This window comes from Thermobia domestica, chromosome 4 (assembly GCF_964235325.1).
Source record: "Thermobia domestica chromosome 4, izTheDome1.hap1.1, whole genome shotgun sequence".
Classification (NCBI taxonomy): Eukaryota; Metazoa; Arthropoda; class Insecta; order Zygentoma; family Lepismatidae; genus Thermobia; species Thermobia domestica.
Genome location: NC_137457.1, coordinates 311,963,044 through 311,988,046, shown reverse-complemented (window position 1 = coordinate 311,988,046; position 25,003 = coordinate 311,963,044). Strand labels below are relative to the sequence as shown.

The following is a 25,003-nucleotide window of genomic DNA, read 5'->3' as shown; positions in this document are numbered from 1 at the left end:
TTGTTATCAGGGAGATATTTTATGTCCACCCTGTATTGTATGTTTTGCAACATGTTCAGAATGTGCCATGTTGAGAGCAGTACTACCTACTATCGGCTTCTTGTTACAACTTTGAATCAGATCCATGAATTTCTACTGTTCTTAAATGCGTTTGCGCCAGCTAGTTATATAGTCTTCATATATGATATTTTATATAATATTTTAGCTGTTGAAATCTTAACTCAATATAAGAAGTCTTATGAGGACTCTCTCGTCATTATTACAAATCCCAAATATTTATTTTTTCTCTTCTATATTCTTAGAAAAACGCAATAAGCATGCCAACTACTTTTTCATTTTTCTTTTTGCTATATGTTCTGCAACTTTCCCCTTAGTATTGCATTTTTCTTTTGTGATTTTCGTTTACTTCGTTTTCCTTTTTAGTGACCAAAATACACAGTTTATGCTTTCTGTTATACAGCTCACTAATGAATCCTTTCCATCTGCCTCAAGCTGCATTTTGCTCATTAAAGGTCTGTTTTCATCTTCAGTTTCTCCTTCCACCTCCGTATTTCCATTGAATTTTCCTCCATAAGCATTATCCAAATTTCTCCATCCTTTTAAATTGCTCCTATCACCTTTCGTAGAGGTAGCCTAGCATTTTAATGTAATCAGTATGTATATGTCTCAAGTAAGTATGTTTATGTATCTTTATACTTCGACGAGTCTTATTCACATGCAGATCCGTGCAATATGTATGATTATAAAGTCAAAATAAAATGAAATGAAATAACGATAATATTTTTAAAATGTTGTAACTCGACGTTCTACAATTTACCTAAGCTAGAGGCTGGTTTCCAAATGAAGTTTTATTATTATTATTATTATTATTATTATTATTATTATTATTATTATTATTATTATTATTATTAATAATAATAATAATAATAATAATAATAATAATAATAATAATAATAATAATAATAATAATAATAAAGGAGGTTGGAGTCCGTGATGACTGCAAGGAACGAAGAATCTGAATCACGTAGTCTACGAAATGAACCTTCATGTTTACGATAACAAAATAACTTAATGTCACGCAAATTGTGATTCCCTAACTCATATTGCATCCAATGCTGGAGGGGTTTAGTTTATTAGTATTTTAATAATTGTAAAGTGAACACTAATTAGTTTCTTGTTTAATTTCAATGCACAAAAGAAGAGCATAGCAAAACGCATTATATTTCTGGGCCAATGCTATGAAACAACTAGGACAGAAGAGTCCCACGTTTTAGCTACTAATCTAGTTTCCGAAAAGTAAGCTCAGGTCGTGGATTTTAAGAGCTCATTGAGCCTCTTTCTCTGAAAATTTAATAAGGTATCGAAACGGATATGGTTTCTGTAGTCAGTTACACACACAGTTTCTAGTAATTTGGTATGTAGTCCGTAGTAGATTATGTTCTTGAGAACCTAACAGACACAAAGAGAAACGTCGGGTTTTTCAAGGGGATTTGTCACTGAACTTGCATGCAGGACCGAAAGAAAACCGTTCTGTCACAAAGGGAAAGCAATGATTAACTGTTTTATGTTGTAAAAATAACTAATTCGATAATAAACTATGATCATAGATGCATCTCATCTTTCGATACAATTTTTCGTTTGTATCACATTTCTAGGATTTCGTGTAGCAAACTGCGATGTGATATCACTTGAATAAAATGCTGATATACACCTGTATGATACATTTACAATAAGAGGTTACTAAAGAATAGCAAAAAATACTCGATAACCACGAAAAATTTGAGAGCGCGTCGCAGATAAAAGTTAGAAGATTAGTAAGTATAAAGTTTCCTTCCTGAGCGTACAGGGCAAGAAAAAATTTATCAGATTTGCATAAAAGACTGCTTATGGAAGTCTAAACCTCAGATATGGTTTTACCCTTCGATTCTTCACCGTAAAGAATACTTATTATATATTATCTCTATATATGAATTGCATACAAGGAAAAGAGGTGGATGATGAAAATAATTTAGATTTCATGATTGTAAATGGCCTATTCGGTTTGCCATAAGGACCAGACTGCATCACGTAATCAGGTCAAAACTCAATGTAACATGCAATATCGAGTCTGCAGATTCCAAACTCAGATGTGATGTATTTCAAGCGCGTAACCTTCGCATGAGACACCCTGGGTAATTCGAATAAGATGCAAATACTTTATTATTATTATTGATTTTACTTAAAAATAAATGTCTTTGAAATAAGCTTTCAATTAACCATCTCCTTATTACAGTTTTTGAGATATGTGGACGACTTCGTTTTGTCATTGATACACAGTGCCTTCTATATTTCAACTGAATTTCAGCCATCTCCTTCTTTTTATTTTTGAGATAAGTGGAGGAATTATGTGTTTTGCATTGACGTTAATGTTAAAGTTTCGTGCTTTTTTCATGATGTTCCAACCATTTTAGGACAAGTTGCTTTTGAAATATATAATCTACATTGTCTGTTCTATATTTGAGCTGAATTTCAGCCATCTCCCTCAAAGTCTGTTCACATCATTGCAACCGGATACATCCTTAAGGGTTTTGGAGTGCGTATATACAAGAAAAGCAATATTTTGTGTATGGTCATCTAACAGAATAATATCTTAAATAGTCTGAAATATCCACACTCTATTATCCTTATAGGAAAGTAAGAGAAAAAAAAAACATTTAATTACAAACATATATATTTTTCCTTGTACAAATGTTTACAAAAATATATGTAGTGTAACGAACTCAATAACTATTATATTTGAAACATGTAATTTGCCAATAATAAATCATTAATTCTGTTTGCAAATGTAAAGACAGGCCCAAAAAAAAAAAAAAAAGTAAATGAAACTGGATGTAATTTATATAATTACCAACAGTCTTTCCTTGCTTATTTAAATGTTTTAGAACCCAATATCCAGTCTCTACTAATAATCTTAGTTTACAGAACTATGTGCATTGACTCATTTGTTAACTGGAAAAAATCGAATGTTCATCACTGTGAAGTCGTATTGTAAATTGGATTACATTGACACACAAAAATACTTGGAAGAAAGTACACTAAATTATATTAGGTTTGTTCTTTGACCAGTCGTTCTTTCAGAAAAAATGTTCCGGGGGGCATACTTACTATTCCAGGGAGCACTGCTGGTACTATTCTATTTATTGTTATATTAAAGACGTATTATTTTGGTCTCCTCTGGGGGTGGGGGCAGTGCCCCTCAAAAACATGTCTGGAAGAAACAGTCTTTGACAGTTTATTGAAATCCAAGCACAGGCGATGATTAATTAAATACTCATAAGAACTTCTTTAATTTATCCATCTAGCATTATTACATGAAACCATCTATCTGACATATATAGATATATATATACTTCCTTTTGTTCTTAAGCTACCACATTTCAAGCTACCTTTACAACGGTAAACGATTTACCGTTTATAATATAATAAAATGACAATCACATACAAAACACAACGTTAATACTGATTTATCTAGGTTTCATACAAATAGTACCTTTAGTAAAATCACAGACATTCATAAACAAAATAATAATACAAAAATTACGTATACCAAAACTATAACTTTACGACTAGGTTTGTTCATGAACATGTAGGTAAATAAAGCAGCCTGTACATTGTTAATATTTTTATGTTATAAAGAAAATAGAAAGCAAATATTGGTACGTACATAAAACAAAGCAAAATTGTAAAATAATAAATATAAGTCGAAAGATATATTTTTCTTTAATCTTAAATATTTCGTTAATAAATCTCTCAGACGAGGATCCGAAAGGTATGCAATTATATATATTTATCGCTTTATTTTGACTTATAGAATAATGCTCTATAGTCCATGTCCGTGGGCGCCATTTTTAGAACACTCGATAAAAGTAATATTACATAAATTAAATTTTTACGAAGTAAGGAACATTAAGGAATCAGTAAAATTAAAACTTAAAAATTCCATTTCAAAGAAAATAAAATTAATTTCCCATATAAAACAGTAAATTAAAAAGGCAAAGATAGCACAGAATCAACACCATTAGTGTTTGAAAGACAGTTCTTTTATATTTACCCACGACATAGTCATGCTTCTTTATGAACTAGAAATGTGTAGCACTGAGTTACGGAGTACACGCTCTGCAAATATTTTCATTGGTGGATTTGTTTAAGATATTTTTTTCTCTTACAATTAACAAATTAAGATTCAATTTGGTGATACACTAGCAAGTTCCATACATACACACGATTACAGACAAAGTAAAAGCAAAAAATATTTCTTAGTGTGTGTTTTCTGAACTTATACTATCTTGTCAGTAGTAACAATAGTACCATAGTAGTATTGTTGTATTAGAGTGATGTTTCCTGTACACTTTCATCCTTCATAATCAATTTCGAGAACAACGATCCGGGCTGCTTGAATAATGTACTCGGTGCATCAAACTCTTTCACCTGAAATGTAAATAAAATAATAAAATAAAGAAGTTAACATTTTGCTACATTAATATGTTTCTCGCTTATCTTTTTTAGAAACCATCAAACATATTCCGCGCAATTCATTGCAACTTTCAAATTAATGTAAGTAATTATGTAAAAAAATTACTTAAAAATTACGATAAAGTATACTTCTGTTACTTTTGTATGTAATATATTAGCATTGCTAAGTTGTTTATAATATATAATACAAGTTATAATATCGTACTATACAGAGGCTGTCGAAAAGATGTATATACACTTTCATAGGTGACATCGTGGACACTTTTGGAAGTTAAGCTCGAAGGATATGTAATGCAGTATGATTACTTCTCAACAGATGTCATTACTTGCATGACTGCAAAAATAAACATGTGATGTAAGACCGTAAGCCCGGACACGGTTGTTTGAAGAGTATAAATGTGATTTAAATTGGTATTTCAAGTTGGAGAATGTTACTTACGTCACATGTCTGTTTTACGATCTTGTAAATAACGACATCTGTTAAAAGGAAACCATACTGCATATTACTACCATAATTTAATTCAAGTTCTGAAAAGTTCAAGTATATCATGTTAAAGCGTACATACATTTGGGGGGGGGGGGCAGACTATGTTTCAACACCCTATTATATGAAAATACAGGGGTAGAACAAAACAATCTAAAACGTTTGCAAAACTGTGAAAATCATACCTAGTATGATGTGGGGCCTCCTTTTACGTCCAAAACAGCTTGGATCCGACGTGGAATGGACGTATATAGCTCCTGAATCGTGGTGTGTGGAATTTTGTACCATTGTTCCTCCAAAACATGCTCCAGTTCCTTAAGGAATACTGGTAGAGGGTAATGAGACCGAACACGGCTTTGTAACTCAGACCACAACGGCTCAGATCTGGTGATTGTGGGACCCAGGGGAGGTGCGATAGCTCCTGGTCATGCTCCTTAAACCATGATTTCACCGTTTTTGCAGCCTGACAGGGTGCCAAATCATCTTGGTAGATGCCATCACCATCAGGGAACAATATTTTGGCCATGGGTAGAACCTGGTCCCCCAAAATGGCCTCATACGCCTTAGCATTCATTATTCCATGCAGGGCTATGATGGGACCTGCGGAAAATCACGATATCAGTGCCCATATTGTAACAAAACCACCCCCATGCTTTACAGTTGGGAATAGACAGTCTGTATCATAGGCCTGCGACGGTGTTCTCCATACGTAAACACGACCGGTTGTTGGAAACAAGGTGAAGGTTGATTCATCGGACCACATTACGTGTTTTCACTGCTCATGAGTCCGTACCATGTGGTCCTTGCACCACTAGATACACCTCTTCGCATTTACTGCTGTGACCAGGGGTTTGGCTTTAGCGGCCCTGCCATGAATTTTCATTTTATGAAGTTTCCGTCGCACTTTTTTCGATGAAACCGGGTTCTGTAGGCCGGAATTGAGTTCAGACGTAATTTTCATTGCAGTGATCTTTTTTTTAGCTGCTACAATCCGTTTTAATGCCCTCCGGTCCCTATCTGACAGAATTGTCTTTTGACCACTGTTGTGCTTTGCAGACATCATTTGCCCATGAATTGTGTATGCCCTCGTGACATTGGACACAGTGCCTTTCGTTACCCCCACAATGTTCGCCACTGTTGCCACTGAAACTCCAACCAGATGGGCACCAACGATCATGCCTCTTTGGAAGTCTGTCAGATCGCTCATTTTACCGCACCACTTTCACACCCGACACTCATAGGTGAACTGGTTACTGCTGACGGAAGAGGAAGGTTCATATGACACACTGAAAACAAAAAGCGATCGGCAACCGCATCACGTGTTGTACAGTGGAGGGCCAAACTTACGTGTCCTGTATGAAGTGTTTTTAGATTTTTTTTGTCAAACCCCTGTATATTACTGAAGACTATACCCAGTAACACTAACAAATACATTATTGAAGGATTTCGATCATTTATAAACAGTCCTCAGATAAGAAAAAAGAACTCAAAAAGGGGTAAATAAAAGAGAAAGGGAGTAAGAAAACTGAAAAGCAAATACCTAAAGTTCAGAAATAACTATCATGGACTTCGTGAGGTTCTTCTCAAGAAGGTAATCATCTAACTATTGGTTCTTTACTGTGTTTCATTTGATTTTAAATTCATATTGCTTATGTTTCGTAAAACTCAGAAACTGTAATTAATTTCAACAGCTTAAACAACAAAAATGGTTATAACTGTCGAGTGTAAGGTAAACATTTTTAAAATATCTTAAAAAAACGAAATTAACTCATAATTAACATGTAGAAAAATTGAACTGTGAATACTTTTTACATTTGAAAGCTCCGTACCTTTCAATAAATTATGTTGCCTTTCTCGGCAGCTTTGACGCTGCTACAGTACTATTCGTATCAATGGGTATAGAATCATAGAATGCGATGTAAGTTTACAGTAGGAGTTTCAAAGGTGGCCCCGCGTGGCGTAGTCGCTAACACTCTCGCCCTTACAGAGAGCCGTCCTGTATTCGATTCCCGGTGGGGCCACTCGGTTGAAAAAGTGAAAGCTTTTTTCAGGCCAGCCATCCTGAATGAGGTTTTCCTGGGTTTTCCTCATTCAAACCAGGCAAATGCCAGGGTAGTACTTAACTTCTAGGTCCCAGGCCGCTTCCTTCCTTCCCCAATCCTTTCCCCCTTCCCTTTCTTCGGATAATGTGCTCACCGAGGGACATCATCCCTCATACGTGACAGGCTAAATGGCCATAGATGCTGAAAGTCCAGAAATCTAATTCATAATCCTAATTCTAGGAGTTTCAAAAGCCACTGAGAAAGACAAGAAGACTTGTTGAAACGTACGAAGATTTCAAAAGAAAGACGCACTCAGAGAAGATTTTTCTTCTAAATATGTATTTAAAATCACAAAAATCTAAAGAATTTTCAACTTAATTGTCACTCAATGGCTATGACTTTCAACAAGGGCAGATCTAAAAGAAGATAGAAAGAAATTGAATTTTGGTTATATATAAGAAAAAAAGGAAGTTAACTTATCATTAGATGCATTGATGTATTTCTAATAAAGAGTTCCTATTGGTTCATTTCATGCCAATAGTAAAAGTGTCCAGTCTTGAATAACTTTCTCATTACGTTTATCATACTACTTTCGGGACACGGAGTCCAATGGAATTATTATTACTCATATCTGTCCATGGAGTCTCGTCGAGAAAACTGATCTCAAAGTTAAGAAATATATATATAGTATATGTCAGATACTATTGATAACACGGGCTACGATGGTTCAGTGGTAGAGATTTCACCTCAGAAGCATGAGATCCTCGGTTCGATCCCAACTCGCGCCAAGTGAACTTTGTGGTGGACAAACACCATGTACGTGGGGTCTCTCGAGATTCTCCCACTTTCTTCATTGCACCATTTCATTCATTTCTCATCATCACCGTCTCCTTTAGCCTAACCGGCATAATCGTGAGACATAAAACTTAAAAGAAATACTATTGAGAGCACGTAACTTTTTTAAATATTGTGTAACAGCTAAACACAATTTCTGAATAGCTTAGTCTTTTAAATGCAAACAAGTTCAAGAAATAATCAGCAAAATGTTATTAAGAAAGCAGTAACCTGAAAATCTTGATGAGGCAGTGCACTGTATTTCAGACAGGTTAATATAAACATATGTTCATATATGTATATCATTTTTAAAGAAAGTATCTTAGTAAGGAACCGGAAAATTATTAACTTAATTTAAGAATGTTTGTATATGACTAAGTAAGTAATGGCTGTAGTATCATAATACTCAATGAATTTCTTCTTAATGATCAATAGTATCTGATATTAAAGTGTCACGTACCCGCCAGGAAGGACAAACAAAAATAATAATAATAATAAACCATTGTGAAATAAAATGTCACGATGACCACGTTGACTGTTGGTGCGATCCTGGTGGGGGACTGTCACGTACCCGCCAGGAAGGACAAACAAAAATCTCTTTCTTTGTTATCTTTAAGCATTAAAAACAGCTCAAGATATGGAAATGACTGAAAACGACGGAAACCAGTATACAACCGAATAAAACCTGACCCCGCATTTGCCACCCACCTTTTTATTTGGAAGTAGATTACTCCTAATACTAATAAGGATAATACTAATGAATATACATATGTATAACAGAGATACGCATATGTGTAAGAAAGTCATTCACCGACATCCAATTGTATCCAAACGAATCTTTCTCAAATCCAATGGCGTACGATGTTTTTTAGGGTCATCTTTGGCCAAAATTATGCATAGAACTAGTATCGTGTTTAAGTAAGCCAGCCGACACGTGTTTTCTATAATCCAGGGTGCATACACCTTTAAATCATTTCGCACTACACTCATGTCCCTCGTGCACGGAACGGGCTTTTGCCCGGGGCTTGGCGACGTATTATATATAACTCGATTTGCATTTTACGCATAACGTCGTTTCAACTACTGCCTACAAATATTACTCTTTCTGTTAAAAGTAGCGTTTTTCTGGTACTTATACTACTATGCAAACACCGTGTGCATGGGTTTTCTCGGGGTTCTCCCGTTTCCTCCCACTTTCTTCATTCCACCATTTCATTCGTTATTCATCATCACCGTCTCCTTTAGCATAACCGGCATAAACGGGGGACGTAAAACTCAAATATTTCATTTGATTTCATTTGTATAATACGTTACACCGCCGTCTAGAGTGAGCATCCACACAGAGTAAAAGGCGTAAACACAATTACTGGCACATACATCCGATCATCATAGAACGTTTCCTCTATCATAGGTGTGAACAGGCACCAGTCCCTCATAATGCAATAATTTTAACTGTTATTCCGTAAAGCTTACTCATAACTCATTCACATCAACTAATGATGACAGTTCGTTTTCACGCACATCTAAAACACATTAGCCTGAACGACGCGCCACCTTCGTTTCGGCAACTATGATATATGATCATATTTCAAACCAAGAGCGTCATTTCAGATTTTGCTTGGGAGGGGGGGGGGGCAAAACCCCTCGATATAAGTAAAATTTCGCGTTTTTTACTCATTTACTACTACTCTATTGGAAAAAATCTATATAAATCTCAAACTCAGGGGGGGGGCAAATGCCCCTCCCTGCCCCTAAATGACGCCACTGTTTCAAACACATCAACTCCTCCACAGAACTTCTTCCCTTCCATAGTCACACATAATCACACACACACACATTCACGGATCAGTCATGTATTAGTCGATATGTTACGACATCAACGATAGCCAATGACAAACGTAATGCGTCGTTTTTGAAATTCAATAAACAAAAACAGTACAATTTTCAGTACGCTATTCATTACTGCTGAACACCGAACACAACACCTTTTTCAAGCGTGACGAAAGACCGATTTTTTTTTCAATAAAAACAACAACAAACAATTGTTACGTGACTAGCACAATGATTATAAGTACTGCACTTTATAACATACCGCTCACAAATAAGATTGGCTCTTCCACTCTAATTTTCTCTTTTCCTTACACAAAATTGCGAACATCACATTTTGATTAATTCATAGCCAGTGGCGTATTTACGATTTTGTTTCGGGAGGGGCTTTGCTTAGTTTCGGGGGGGGGCTTTGCCTGAAAATGTGAAAATTCTGCAAGATATTTCATATATTTCACTATAGTAAGTAAGATTTCGGGGGGGGCTTAAGCCCGGAAGCCCCCCCCTAAATACGCCACTGTTCATAGCCTACATCACGATGCGTAACATGCGTGCGGATATTCATTATGCGGGATTTTGAATAACAGCTATACTTTCCATTGCGACCGTATTCATCCCTCTCCTATCTCATACACCGAACACGTCTATTGCATTCATAGCGAATAGTCTTGTTTGATTACTATAAAATTATTATTTCTCTACAGGAAGTGCAATAATCTCATTTTTTTCTTGCTTCAGTGGGAACATATAAAACCCATAATAATAATAATAATAATAATAATAATAATAATAATAATAATAATAACCAGCTAAAAAACAAAATAGTTCGGACAACAAACAAGAAAACGCCAAGGACAGAAAGGACACGGCACGTTCTCTACCACTACATAACACTTTACGTGTAGAGAGAGTGAATGAGGGGCGTCGTTCGATTTCTGATGAGGGGCGGCCCGAACCACCAAATACGCCACTGCAACAACCTCGTTACTTTCCGATACCCTCTTACCGACGGGCCGGTTTTCGCAGTCACACGTGACGCTCATTCGATCATAATTCAAATTATTATCATTTGTTTCTAAAAAAAAAATATTTAAAAAAAAAATAAAAATTATAAGACAGAAAAAATAGAAATAGTTAACAAGTATAAAAACACCACAAACAGAAAAACACAAAGAAACCGTATAAAGTACTGATCCCTTAACGTTCACACCTATACTTCAATTTAATGTAGAATAAGAGGTTACATGTTCGCTTACGAAGGGGGCTTTGCCCACCCGTCCCCTCCCATAGCTCTCTCAATCACTCTATAGTGGTACTCTTTGTCACAAATTCCATATCAGATTTCAGTTTCTCGCTTTGGCGCGTTCGGTTATAACAGTCACGTTTGTGATCAGGAATCATTCAGTCATATATAGGAACATTTGGTATGCTAATCAAATATACAGTACATATTAATACCTCCTTTCAGGGGAGGTATCTTTCATTTTCTGGCCATACTCGGCAAATAATTATATAACAAAAGAAAAAAAAGAAAAGAAAGAAATCAAATAAAAACACAAAAGCAAAGTACTTACCTTCAGCCATTCTTCATCTGGTTCAAGACACGGAACAATTGTTACACGATTCACCGTATTACGCAAAAAAAAAAAAAAAAAAAAAAAAAAAAAAATACAAGCGGCTAAACGCACCCGTATCGATAATGACAATTATCGATGTCACCTTTGATTTGCCACTCCGAACTTCACTTTAAATATATTCATTTCATAGTTTCAGGCACCAACACAAGGTCAATATTGATTTAGTAAGCAACTAGTACATACTTTCACTCGCAGTCTATATTCCCTGCAGCTATTTTCCACGTATTTCCACTGCAAACTAGCAAATTCTTTACATTCTCTTTTCACGGACAGCACCTTGGCAATAGTGAATAACTACGTTTTATTTTTGTTCTATGAAGCAAGCTTTTCTTTATTTAGACAAGACCTTCCAACAATTTTTGTAGTTTCTTTTTCTCAGACACTCACATTTTAGACAGCCACTCATAATATGAAATAATATACAATACATGGTAAATTGCTGACTGCGAATAGGACATACGTATCACATACGGGTTTCCATGGGGCTAGAGCCCCGTGTACATGTTTTTTTTTTTCTTTCTTCTCTAATGCAAAAAAAATAAACATATTTATTATTATATAAATAAACAGTCCCGCGCATCTCACAGTTTTTTTTCTTTTTTTTTTCAGAGCCTTCATAACGACTTGGCTTTTCTGTATTCACGCTTTAGATTTGACACCCAGCCATGTTGAATTATCGATTGGCGCAGAGTATACTAAGATTGCACATGCCATTCCCCACACTCATATGGTACCTTTGGTTTATTCCTTCACCCTACCTTCGTTTGACCCCACTGACATTACTGTCCCATGTAACCCGGACAATGGATCAAGATTCTGTACTACATTAACAGAATTTTTACATTCTGTCAACAATTTTACCTCTGATATCTTTCAAGCAACCTACGCAACCAAATTCGCTACTGTCGGTCCAAAACCGCGCACTACCCGTGCCCTTCTACCATTTTTAGGTAATTTTTTGAACTGGGTTACAGGAACAGCTACAGAATCTCAGATCTCGAGTTTTATTACAAATGAACATGAACTTAAAACACACTTACAACTTCTAGAGCAGGAACAAACGGGGGTTCATTCACACTTATATAATTTCTCACATTCCCTTTCTCGCCTCGCCAATGAAACACGGCTTGGTTTTTCACAAATTCAAACCGCTTTCCGTCGAATTATTGACGATGAACAAAACCTTACGGCTCAACTATCGAGTAATCGACAACACCTCTTGTCGTTTATACAATTATTCTTTCAGATTGATACCCTTCTACTACATAAGTTAAGCGAAATTATTCACCTAGATATATTCAACAATATTTACGAAAACTGTAATCGAAATTTGCTTCCTACTACTCTATTACCCATCAATACCTTACAAAATGATCTCGCTAAACTCAACACTCGCTTGTCCACAAAAGATCTCAAAATATCGCCATATTTTTCGCCTCATTTAATACACTCAATGCCGCTCACCCATTGCCATGTCACTCCAGACAAAGTCTATTTGCAAATACGTATTCCGGTTTTGCCCCTATCTTCTTCTTTTAATTTATTCCGTATTAGGACTTACCCGGTCGCCACACGAAATGAAACCTGTTCGCTTGCTTTACCCACAGATCTTGCCCTCTTTAATGCTACGCATACCATACCCCTTTACAAAACAGATTTGCCTTCCTGTGTTTATTCCCCTCGGCCATTTCTATGTCAACTCCCGGTAATTTCGAACCGAAATTCACAGCTCACCACATGCCTGCATCATTTACGTTTCCCCACAGTAACCGGACTCTTTCACGGCGTCTGCAATTTTTCTTGTACCCACGACCACCCTTTCTCTATCCTACAGCTATCTAGCAAAGAGTTTATCTTAACCAACCCCCCTTCTCCACTTTTTCTCGTATCCCCGAATGGTACCCAGCAACCATTACTCACACAGGACACTAGTACCATTAGGGTCTCCATACCTTGTGATCATTCACTGTCGACATCCACTACAGTTTTAATCCTACGTCCTTCCCTTTGTTTCCATAGTATTACCAACCCACGACTCATTTTATTACACCATATGCTATCAGTTAATCATACCTTATTTACCCTTCCCGCTGATCGCTTGTTTCCCTTTTATCCTAATTTTACCAACATTCCCCTTAATTTCAGCAAGCAAATTTCCCCCGTTTCACCCACTCTTCACACTTACAACCCTCCTAGTTGGGCGAGTTGGATTCCAGAAGAATATGCTTTCCCCATACATAGTTCCCTCCTATCTTTCCAATTCATCTTATCTTTAGCCAATTCCGTCTCCATTTTTCTTGTATATCGCCGCCTTCAACGGTTTGCCCATCACTCAGACCAGCCCCACCACGAAAACCTTCCACTTACAGCTCCAACATCAGATTTCTGATTCTTGCCCTTTCTTTTTTTTTTCAGCTTTTATACGGCGTTCGTCTTCCTTACACAAGGCATCTGCCCCATCATGGCCTTACAATACACCGACCCTGTACTCATCGTCTTTACACCGTTAACCATGTTACTTCTTATACTCGCCTTTGGGTTCTGCTGTAAATTGTATTTCACCCGCCGTTTCTATTCCCTGCTGCTCCCCTCCAACTCTCGTCTTCCGACTCCACGAGAACCCCCCACTCACCTTACTTCCTTATCGGCCCCACTTTCATTTCCTCTGGCAGATCCGCTTTTTGAAAATATTGTATAACCGTAATTATACGTAACAATAATAATATACGTAACAATTATACGTAATAATAACCGTAATTTATTATGTATAAAATTTACGTAACATTGGCCTCCTTTATTTCAATTTCTTTTCGACCATCCCCTTTATACCTCTTTTACCTTTCTTCCTGCTACTCTCAACTCCCTCCCGTTCCCCGCTCCACAAACAAAAGAGCAACGAGAGAAAAAGAGAAGCATGAAATATACTAGACTAACATTTTTTTTTTCTTTCTCCCTTCTGAGCAACAATTATTTAAAACATTTCTCTATTATGATATTGCGTTTCCTCCTGTTCCCTTCCTACCCCTTGCCCGCAACGACCATTCAGTTCACAATGCATACTCCAGTGGGGACCGGCGCATGTTCCTGTTCCGACATCTGGCGATCACCAACGGCGCATGTTCCTGATCCGCATCTGGCGATCCACAACGGCGCATGTTCCTGTTCCGACATCTGGCGATCCACACCGGCACCGTCTTCTTCGCTCCGGATCCAGATTCCAACTGTTCCTGCTCCGACATCTACTGATCCAGGTGCTTTACCCGCTGGCCAATGGACCACAGCCCCGCCACAACCGAAATCCACCGCCTTCGACTGTGGGGGACTCCAATCTCCACATCTTTCCCAGCATGGCTTTTCTGGAACTCTGGACCATACCACGCCGTCAACAACGCTCTGCTCCATCCCCTCCCTTGATATCCATTTTGCTACCGCCCACGCTCATAAACGTACTTTCAGTGATTCAGTGTATTAGTGATCTCAGTGTTTTTTTTTTCTTTTTTTTGTGTGTGTGTCAGTGTATATACAGTGGCATTTTTCCTTGTACTCAGGAATGGACCCAGGAATGTACCCAGGAAGGACAAACAAAAATAATAATAATAATAAACCATTGTGAAATAAAATGTCACGATGACCACGTTGACTGTTGGTGCGATCCTGGTGGGGGACTGTCACGTACCCGCCAGGAAGGACAAACAAAAATCTCTTTCTTTGTTATCTTTAAGCATTAAAAACAGCTCAAGATATGGAAATGACTGAAAACGACGGAAACCAGTATACAACCGAATAAAACCTGACCCCGCATGCTAACACCCAACCTTCAAATAAATGACTATTAAAGTGTTTTAGTAACTAGATAAAACGAAAAAACAAAGATAAAATTCCAAATAAAAAGGTGGGTGGCAGCAGCGGGGGCATCTCTCACTCACTCTCGCTCTCATCGCCGTTCTCCACAGTGAATCTTCTCGACAAAGTGATTGAAGAGCTGACCTTCCTGGAGTATGGGACTCAAACCTGCAGTGTAAGTCATTTTCTCTATCCTTTCCCTGATTTTATGAGCTGTGGATTTGGATAGCAAAGTCGGTATCCCGTGAGGAGATGACTTACTGTAACTCACTATACTATCTGTATTACAATAGCCAATAAACCAGTTACTGTTTAAATTAAATTAATTCCTTTCAGTAGACAACATTGCCACTTAAGCAGTTTCTGTAATTGTCTCTTTTGAGTATTGAAAAGATAATTTAAAGGATCGAAACAAAAGCAAAGATTTATATCCCAATATTAATGAAAAGGGGAAACAAGCGATTTAAACTTATTTTTGCACAGCAAATCCTCTGTAGGTACGAATTCAATGGACGATTAGACCGAGACTCGAATTCGGGATCTTCGGCGTACCGTGCCGATACGTTAAACACTACGCTACCCAGTTTGCTCCCAGAACCGACATACTCTCTTTTACTCTTCCGTGTTCTTTCACCCAAACCTTGTGACTTTTATCAAAACTTAGACGTGGATTGTCCAAGCACAACAGGTAGAGTGCCTGGCTGTTATGGGAGTGGATTGGGTAGCGTAGCGGTTACCACTAGTGGTGGGCACACAAATACCGATTTTTCGGTTATCGGTTTTTAGGAAAACCGAAAGTTTTTTTTGAGAATTTTCAAAAACGCGGTTTTCACCGAAACCGGTTTTCTCCAAAAACAGGTTCAGATTTTCACCGGGCCCGGTTTCGGTTTTCTTCAAAACCGCTTCCGGCTTTGTGCAAAATTGGTTCTATTTCTGACCAGACTAGTGTTTCGTTGTTTTCCAGAAACCGATTCCTTTTCCATAGAAGCAGTTTTATATGTTTTCCAAAAGTTTTCACCGAAACCAGTTTCAGTGAAAACCAAACCGGTTTTGGAGAAAACCGAAAACCGGTTTCGGTGAAGAAATCAAACTGGTTTTGGAAAAAAACCGAAATCGGTTTCGGTGAAAAATCAAATCGGTTTGGAGAAAACCGAAATGTCGGTTTTTCTTGAAACCGGTTTCTGGTTTTTATGAAATCCAGTTTTGCCCATCCCTAGTTAATACATCAATGCGGTACACCGAATGTCTCGGGTTCGAGTTTCTGTCCAGTCATACAGTGTTTCACCCTTTGTGTATTATTTATATCTCAATTTTGAAATTTTCTCGTAACCTCTTAGACAGATATGTTATAACAATAGTTTCGTTTTTTTTCGTCCTTAAATTAGTCTAAAAAACACAATTAGAAATTTATTAAACCATATGATTTTACCATTGGATGGCAATAGTTCTTTATCTGAAAACGAACATAAGATATCACGGCTCAAATTCTGCAAGTTCGAAACAGATAAAAATGCATAGATACGTTTTTCATTCTAACTAAAGAACTAAAACTGAATTTAAATACAAATAAACAAGATATAGCGCAATATCATATAATTCTGCAAAAATCACTAATAATACAATTTAATATTTAGTTACTTCCTCCTCAAAATTGCGTGTTTGATCTGGCAACACTGTCATTGAACTAAGTTGATGATTGCAGAAAACGTATGAATTCGATGAAATATTCTACTTTTTTTCTTTTTCTATCTATTCTCTTATATTATCAAATTTACATTTCCTCTCCCTTTCTATAAATTAACCCAAGCCAAAGAATGAAAATTAGTTCGAAAATTCATTACGTGCTTAAAAATATTATTTTCCTTAATTGGATCTAAATATCCAATATATTTGAATTAAAAATTTTCTTGTAGGTCTTATATCTTTAGAACTACATACAGTGTAGCCAAACTCAAACTATCAATAAACTCCGTATGATGTGCTTATTCCGTAAAAAAAAATACGGAAACTCGATTTAGGGGTCGTTCAAAAATCCCTGATCCAAAAACTAATTAGTGGCAAAGATAGCATTTTTTTTATGCATTTGTTTGGATCATTCCTAAAATTCTTTTCCAAGATCGCAATCTTTATTTTAATCCATTTTTTGGATCATTACTAAAATTCTCTTTGGATACGTTTAACATACGTTTCTTTGAAATTTTATCAATGTTTCATTTGATTTTAAATTCCTTTTCCTCAAGTTCCACAAACAATCGTACTTTTTGGAAACGTAAAAATATTCGTTTAAAATCACTGAAACGTCGACTAACACGTAAGACCATCTTAATGATAACGTTTATCACCTATGAAATCTACAGAAAGTGTAGGACAATTGTTTACAAACTTCGAATATGAGGCGTTCCGAGTAGTAAGGGTGAACTCAAAAATATTTGTTTCTCTGAAAATGCAGTCTGAATGATTTAAATATTCATCCATTTATTTTGAAACTATATTTTCTAAGGGAAAGAAGAATGATTTCCACAAACTCTACATATTATAGGTCCAAGAACTGGTTTCCACAGAGTAGTTTCGTTATTTGAACACCTCAAATGTAATTACCAAGCGTTCAGGATGTAGATATCATTTATTGAATTTACTGTTACTACCTGGAACGACTCATATTTTCTTATTATTTATTTATTCATTTTTAATTAACCTATTCCAGTCAACGTTTCGAAAATTGTTTTTAAAATTCATTAAAGAAAGGATCATACATTGAGTAGTTTTTCATCAGAGAAAACTATAGGGTGGCCACAAAGTCCCGTTGCCTCTTGATAGCTGGACATGTTGCAGAACTGGTTTGTTCCTCTCTTGGAGGAGCACGGAATCAAAGAGATACGTTGGTTTCAGCATGATGAGGCACCTGCTCATTATATCCTCGCCGTACATGAATATCTTACGGAAGTCTTTCCTGAGCGTTGGATTGGTCGTGATAGTCCGGATCTGCCCGCACCATTTGCCTGGCCACCACGAAGCCTAGGTCTTACCACCTGTGATAATGCGCTACGGGGGTTCATAAAGGGCATCGTTGCACAAAACCGTTACGATGCCACTGCCAAACTGACAGAAGCTGTGAAAGAAGCTTTCACTCACGTTACACCTGCAATGCTTCGAAGAATGTTGCACAGAACCTGGCAGCACATTATCCTTTGTCATGAAAATGACGGTCTGATCCTTTAGACACTTAATGTTTCCTATCTCAACAAAACTTCTCGAAAGCACTGTTGTTTTTCAATTGAAAGCATTTAGTTCTTTCCGTGTAGTTATTTACGTACGTTTAGCGGTTTATGATACTTATTTTCAGGGGTATAGGGACTTTGTGAACACCCTGTATTTCAAATATTACAAATAATTACTATTTTCCATTAACAATTAATATTATACACTTTTAATTGTGGTATACAAAAAGCAGCACAAAATAAATAAGCTAAATTGTAAATAGATAAATATATCTCATATATATTTCCTTCCCTCCTATTTTCTATACAACACACCTGTCCTTCTTCCATGACAAGAGCTCGATCGCAGCCAACGATTGACTTAAATCGACGTGTCATGATTATTAGTGTTCTGTTTGAGAAGTTATTCATTAACATATCATCTATAATTCCTTCAGTCTCAGGTTCTAATTCATTTGCTTCTTCAAATAACACAATCTGAAAATAGATAATAATTCAATAAAACTTTGTACTTATATTCACTTTTTTTTTCATATTATTCAACTCTCAAAATAACCACAAAAGTGATCCTATGATTATCACAATTTTATAAAACGCCTAAATCTTCGTTTCTCAATCTTTTCCAAGTGGGCATTACTTTTATTAGTCAAAAAGTTCTATGGACAACCTACTCTTGTCCTCCTTCGAAATCATTTGTTTGTGCGTGTGTTTTGTTTTATTTTTGTTGGAATAGGACTGGGCTGAAAGTGTTCACAAAAACGAGAATGTCCTATCCTGCACGTAGTTAGGAAAGCAGCATGTGCAAATAAGATATAGAATTAGGAAGGATGTTTCTAATTGAATTTATGGTATGATTTATAAGGAAGATATTGAGTATGGAAAATGTGCCCTACCAGTGGAATTGTAAGATATAGTATACATGAAGCTGCATCGGTTCCCGAAGGAGCAGGACGCTCATACTTTTAGGCAGTGGCGGCGGTTGGACGTTAAAAGTGGGGGGGCAAGACATGATCTGAATATTTGCATATAAATGTTAGTTTTCCTGCTTGTTTCTAATATTTTGTTTGACGAAAGGTTGTATAACTAATAGGATACTATCTTTTTCAGTTAAAATACCGTATATAATATTTCATATTTTATTAGGTAAATTGACAAGAGCAACGCCAGTAGGTAGTATCCCTTTGTACTCTTAAACAACGAAAGTGTAAGAAGAGATTTGATTCCTTGCTCATGAACATCTTAAAATTCTGTCTGGAAAATTGTGTGATCAGATTATTGAATAACAAATTTGCAAAACAAATAAATGGAAAGGATAATATTAATCATAGTAATAAATAATGATTAGGGGTACTAGTTTTTCGCACTAAGAATTTGAAAATTTCGCGTTTCGTTTTTCATATTTCGCGTTTTGTCGCATTTCCCAAATAACTTCTGCATTTTTTAGCTCTTGTGAAAAAGATATTCCTCGACATTTTTATAATTGTTCCTTCTATTCATAGATCACTACAGAAATAAACCATTAATAACCTAAAAACAAAATACACTGAATATTGCACTTGACATTGTAAATTTCACTTATAGAAAATTATATTTTTTAAAAAAATCAAATGAAAGAAAATTAGTAACTAATCTTACTATGAGTAGGAAAGTTTTGCTCTCTTCTGAAACACATAGACACAAGTTACATTTAAGCATTAAACATAAGCATGTTACATGTTTCCACATTTTCCTAATTCATTGTTGTACGTTTTTCATTTATCACCAGTCCATACTTGGGGAAAGAAAACTCTCACAATTGACATTGCCTGTTGGAAGCCACACGTACATATGTAAGTGCGTTTACAACAAACTTCAAACAATCATCACTTCAGAACTTTCGTCTATGCAAAATATTCATTACACTGTGCTTTTTAGACGAATCACTTGTCAAGAGCTCATAGGGTACTTTGTAAAACTCCAATACTTCATAAACAGATGCTTTCTTTTTTTTTAAATGAAGGCCAAGCTTTAAAAAAACTTCCTTAACGCAACAACGTTTGGTTCACTACCACATGCAATTACAGAAGGATCAAATAGCTTTCCCAAAGCATCAAATATTTCTGTAGTTTGGGAGTCTTCTCTTTGCGAAGAAAGCTTCAAGGATGATCTTTATGCACATTTTTTAAAAGTCACATACAACACTAGCCCCTTTTCACTTCGTAACAAACGTAAGTGTGCTTTAGTTTTTCCACCAAAGAGGCCCTGCAACATGTTCTCTATCCGAATTACCCAAAATGCACCGTTCATGCCACGTTCTACCGTTCCGTAGCGGAAAAGTGGCGTTTCCAAATTAATGAAAACGTATGTTTAAAATTTCGCATTATATCGCGAATTGTTAGAAATTTCGCGTTTTATCAACAGAAAACAATGAAAATACACATAGAGTATCACAAAACGCCAAGCAACTGAAAATTACTTAATTCTGACGCATTTCATTTTGTCGCGCAATGCGAACAACTCGTGCCTCTAATAATGATGTTTGTTTTGCAAAAGTAATATTGAAACAGGGATTAATGTACAACTTAATTTTTAATTCCACACATGCTATTAAATGTATATTATTACTCTTAGAAAATGAAAGAGAGTAAATACTACAAGTATATGCTACGACATTTAAAGAAATATTTGCTTTTGGAACTTCCCGAAACATGTTCTTCGCCATTAGGTGCAGTTTTAACTTTCTTGGAGCACATCAAAACACAATACTCAGAATCACTCCATACTCCAGTTATACAAAATAACACTAAAACCTAGAATTATGTTGAATTTACTAAATTTTATTGTATATACACTCGTACACCTCTAACACACCACTTCATTCATACATTACACTACAAAACAATGGAAAAGGTAGTAGTTGTTTCTTATTACGCTTTTTCCCCCTTACTTTAGAAAGAAAAGACATTTTAGGAGCTGTCAATTTTTGTGCAATTAAAAAATAACTTGTGAAAAATCTTTTGCGAAATGCTCTCTGAATTAGTTTCAAAGCGGCTTACTAATATATTGAGCCCTTGTAAGAAGTGAAAGTATGCTGAAATTGTTGTACTCCAATAGGTTAATTTTGGGGTTATTTTCTGTAGCAATTAAAACGCGATTCCTGTAGTTTTCTTTACTCCACGGGAAGACAATCAATACCTACTCACGGAACGGCAAATATATGGCCCCATTTTTTCTATGAACCAGTAAACGTACAAAAACATTACATTTCTAAGTGAAACTATATTCATTGATGGGTTACTTCAAAAAAGTGGGGGGGCAACTGCCCCCCTTTGCCCCCCCTAATCGCCGCCCATGCTTTTAGGGATTATTCATTGAGTATGTACGAACTTACAAAGGGGGTAACAAAGCGACTTTTATTTACTTATCGACTGATACGAAAATAAAAAAGAACGTACCTGTACTTTATATCTGAATGTGTAGTGCCCTTGTACTTTATCTATGACTATGTGTGTGTGGGGGGGGGGATTTAACGCATATCGCATGTCTTGTGCACATGGATACTTCTTACTATTGCACTACGTAGAAAATTTATGGTATTTCATGTAGAAGTGGTAATAGAACACAGAAGAAACGCAGATCAGGTGGTTCTCATGTATACTATTACCGAATTGTAAAGATTATTTGATAGCTAAAGAGTGCAATGAGCACAGACTAAGAATAAATATTCATATATTTATCGGAGAACGCAAGTATAAGATTTTGATTTGCAGAGAATATACAATTTGAATCAAAATCTTCAGTAAAAAAGTCTGTGTTGTGTTAGTGTCCTAATGAAATGTGTATTTAGTTTTATCCAAATATGAATTGGTTCATGCAAAAACGGCTTTAATCATCAAAATTGCGAAATTGAGTTAACATCGGATTTTTGTTCCTATTGTGTATACGGTATGATTTTATGTATAAAATGCTTCAGTTTCATTGGTCTAACATTTTATAAACAGGCGTCAACTTCGATTATTCTAGGAAGCATTGGCTTGAGTCAGTGACTGAAGGGCTTTCTGCATGGAGAAGTATATTTGTTTCATATGTTAGTGGCAATAGCTATTCATTTAGTCCCATTCGGTTGGTAAACCTGCAGCGTCTGGCAAAAAACGTCTTTACACAGTTTTGTGTTCAAACAAGCAAAACAAATCATAAACTAAATAAAATTACATGCATTCAGGGCTTCGTCTATAATTTACATGCAAGAAAGGCTTCAGTCCACAGCGGAAACCTTTGTTTGTTTGTTTGTTTGTTTCTTTTACCATGACAATGAACAAAAATTGTTTTTTCTATACAGCATTCGATTAATGTCATTTATAACCATGGAAAAAAAAATGGTTCGTTTTGATTTTATGATTTCAAAACTGTAATGTTATTCTTATTTTTATTAAAGCTAAATTTGTTTGACTGAGATCCTTTTTGCATTAACTGATCCATATAGCGTAACCAAGTAAACTACAAAATTGCATATTTAGCTAAAATTTAATTAGATATTATAAAGAATTGATCTTATGTTACCTTATGGCCTTTTAAATATGCTCTAATGAGACATAAAAGCTGTCGTTCTCCAACAGAAAAATTTTCTCCATTTCGGACGACTTTACAATTTAGTTTTTGAGGAAGATCGCTTATTCTTTGTTTCATTTTCGCTGCCTCTAGAACTTCCCATATTTCGGCATCACTTTTCTCCTCCAATGGATCAAGATTGTATCTGAAGAGTTACAAATATTCAAATATGGAATAAAGTTTAAAATTTTATTGGACGATTTGTATTGTTAGTTATTCATTAATAAACAGCTTAAACTGTAAAGATATTAATTTATGTAAACTAAGATAGTTAAGATAAATTGTTTGAAGATTTGGAGCACATGTTTTAAATTTTTCTGGACACAATTTATACTACCATGCCATGTCAGAATACGAGGAAGCTTACGCAAATTAATATGGTGTACTAGCAATAGACTTGCAATAAATATTAAAACATGTAAAATCATGACACAGTAGACGGGAGAAAACGTATGACTTCAATCAATGGGATAAGTTTAGAAAAATTAGATACAATTAAAAATTTAGGTGTGATATTTGACAAAAAATTAACCTTTTCCCATCATGTGACAAATATTACCAAGGATGCATATAGAAATCTTGGGTTTCTTATCAAAGCAACTAAACAATTTAAGAATGTTAACTCTTTGAAAACGCTTTACTTTTCTTAGGTAACATCCAAACTTAAATATGCCTGATGTAACATTTCTCCAAGAAAAAAAAAGAACTTTAGTCTGGACACTGAAACAGCTGATTAGTAATTTCCGCATACAGTTAGCAACTATGATCTATGTTAGTAGGTCAGGTTCAATGAACATTGTGCTTCGTTTGTTCATCGAGAGTTACACCCCGGCTATTTGTAGCGATCGCAAAGCGCATTTATTGCTCATGCGTTTGCTTGAAATACGCTGACCATGTATTTAAATCTGAGCGGCTAAACATGAACGCGAAAGCAATAAAATCGCAAAGAAAACGCCGGCTCCAGCGTATTTGGTGCAGGTCGGAACAATAGACCGCCTGCTGTTTAAAAGATTTCAAAAGGAAGGACAGAAAGGAAAGACGTGTTGCCAGGCAAGGGGGATTGTAGCAAGAAACAGCTGCTTGGAAGACGCTTTGTGCAGAGAATGGAACTCTGCTATTATAAAGTATGTGTGTGTATAACAAAAGAAAATTCACAAAAATAGAAGGAAATTCCGAAAAATTAGCTAATCACAGAAAAATCTATGTAAAACGGTGATTTCTTGTGATACACTTGATTGACAGTTAGCTGGTGCCATGGTAATCTATAAGCAAAATATTTGGCTTTAGGCAAAAGATGAAACAACGAAATAACTTGAATTTGAGCCCCTATCTCCGAAGCTCGAACTCCACCCCCAAACAGATAACCACAAGTGTAATCACAAAGAGAAATTTTCAGTTGTGTTTGAAAACGTGTCCTGTGTACATCTCCAATCATGATTAGTGTATTTAACACACAGGCGTTTATAATCGAAATAATAAAAAAAAAGGCCATGCCTATATAATTTAAGAGATCCGAACTACATGAATCGCGACTTAAAAATAAAAATGTGGAGAGAAGTGGCTGCGATATTTGTTCCAGACTAGGAGGGAATGGAACAGAATTCTCAGAATGAAGAAGGAAGAATATTCTTATTTTATGATTTCATTTAATACGTTAAGTAGAGCTACATCGAGCTAAATTGTATGTTCACTATGAATAATAATAATAATAATAAATACTTTGTTACAGTTGTGCCAACTTCCAATATACCTAATATATACCAAACCTTAAGGCGCAACAGCCCGAAAGGGTCAGGGCCGGCTATGCGGCATTTTATGGGGTGGATATGTTAGATGATGGAACAATTGCCCTTAGATGGTCTAAGCCATAGATGTGTTCACAAGAGAAAGGCGGAAAATGCCACCTCTAATAGTTTGGTACTTAGGTATATCGAAAATGTTTTAAACAGCAAAGACCATAATTTTAAATTGGGATTCAATACATCTTATTCTCTTTCCAGTCTTTGAAATGACCGAAAA

General features: G+C 35.9%; 1 protein-coding gene across 2 annotated transcripts in view; it reads right to left on the bottom strand.

Annotated features, from left to right (window-relative positions):
* Nucleotides 1–2,692: 2,692 nt before the first annotated feature.
* The window catches only part of LOC145684317 (ATP-binding cassette sub-family C member 5-like), a 247,495-nt gene continuing 225,184 nt past the window's right edge, over nt 2,693–25,003 (bottom strand). For both annotated transcript variants that reach the window (XM_081756504.1, XM_081756503.1), the window contains exons 28-30: nt 22,937–23,129; nt 18,713–18,874; nt 2,693–4,467 (exon numbers count right to left, since the gene is read on the bottom strand). In XM_081756504.1, coding sequence (XP_081612630.1) covers nt 4,366–4,467; nt 18,713–18,874; nt 22,937–23,129 — 457 coding nt within the window. In that variant the 3' untranslated portion in view covers nt 2,693–4,365. The remainder of the gene's footprint in view (nt 4,468–18,712; nt 18,875–22,936; nt 23,130–25,003) is intronic.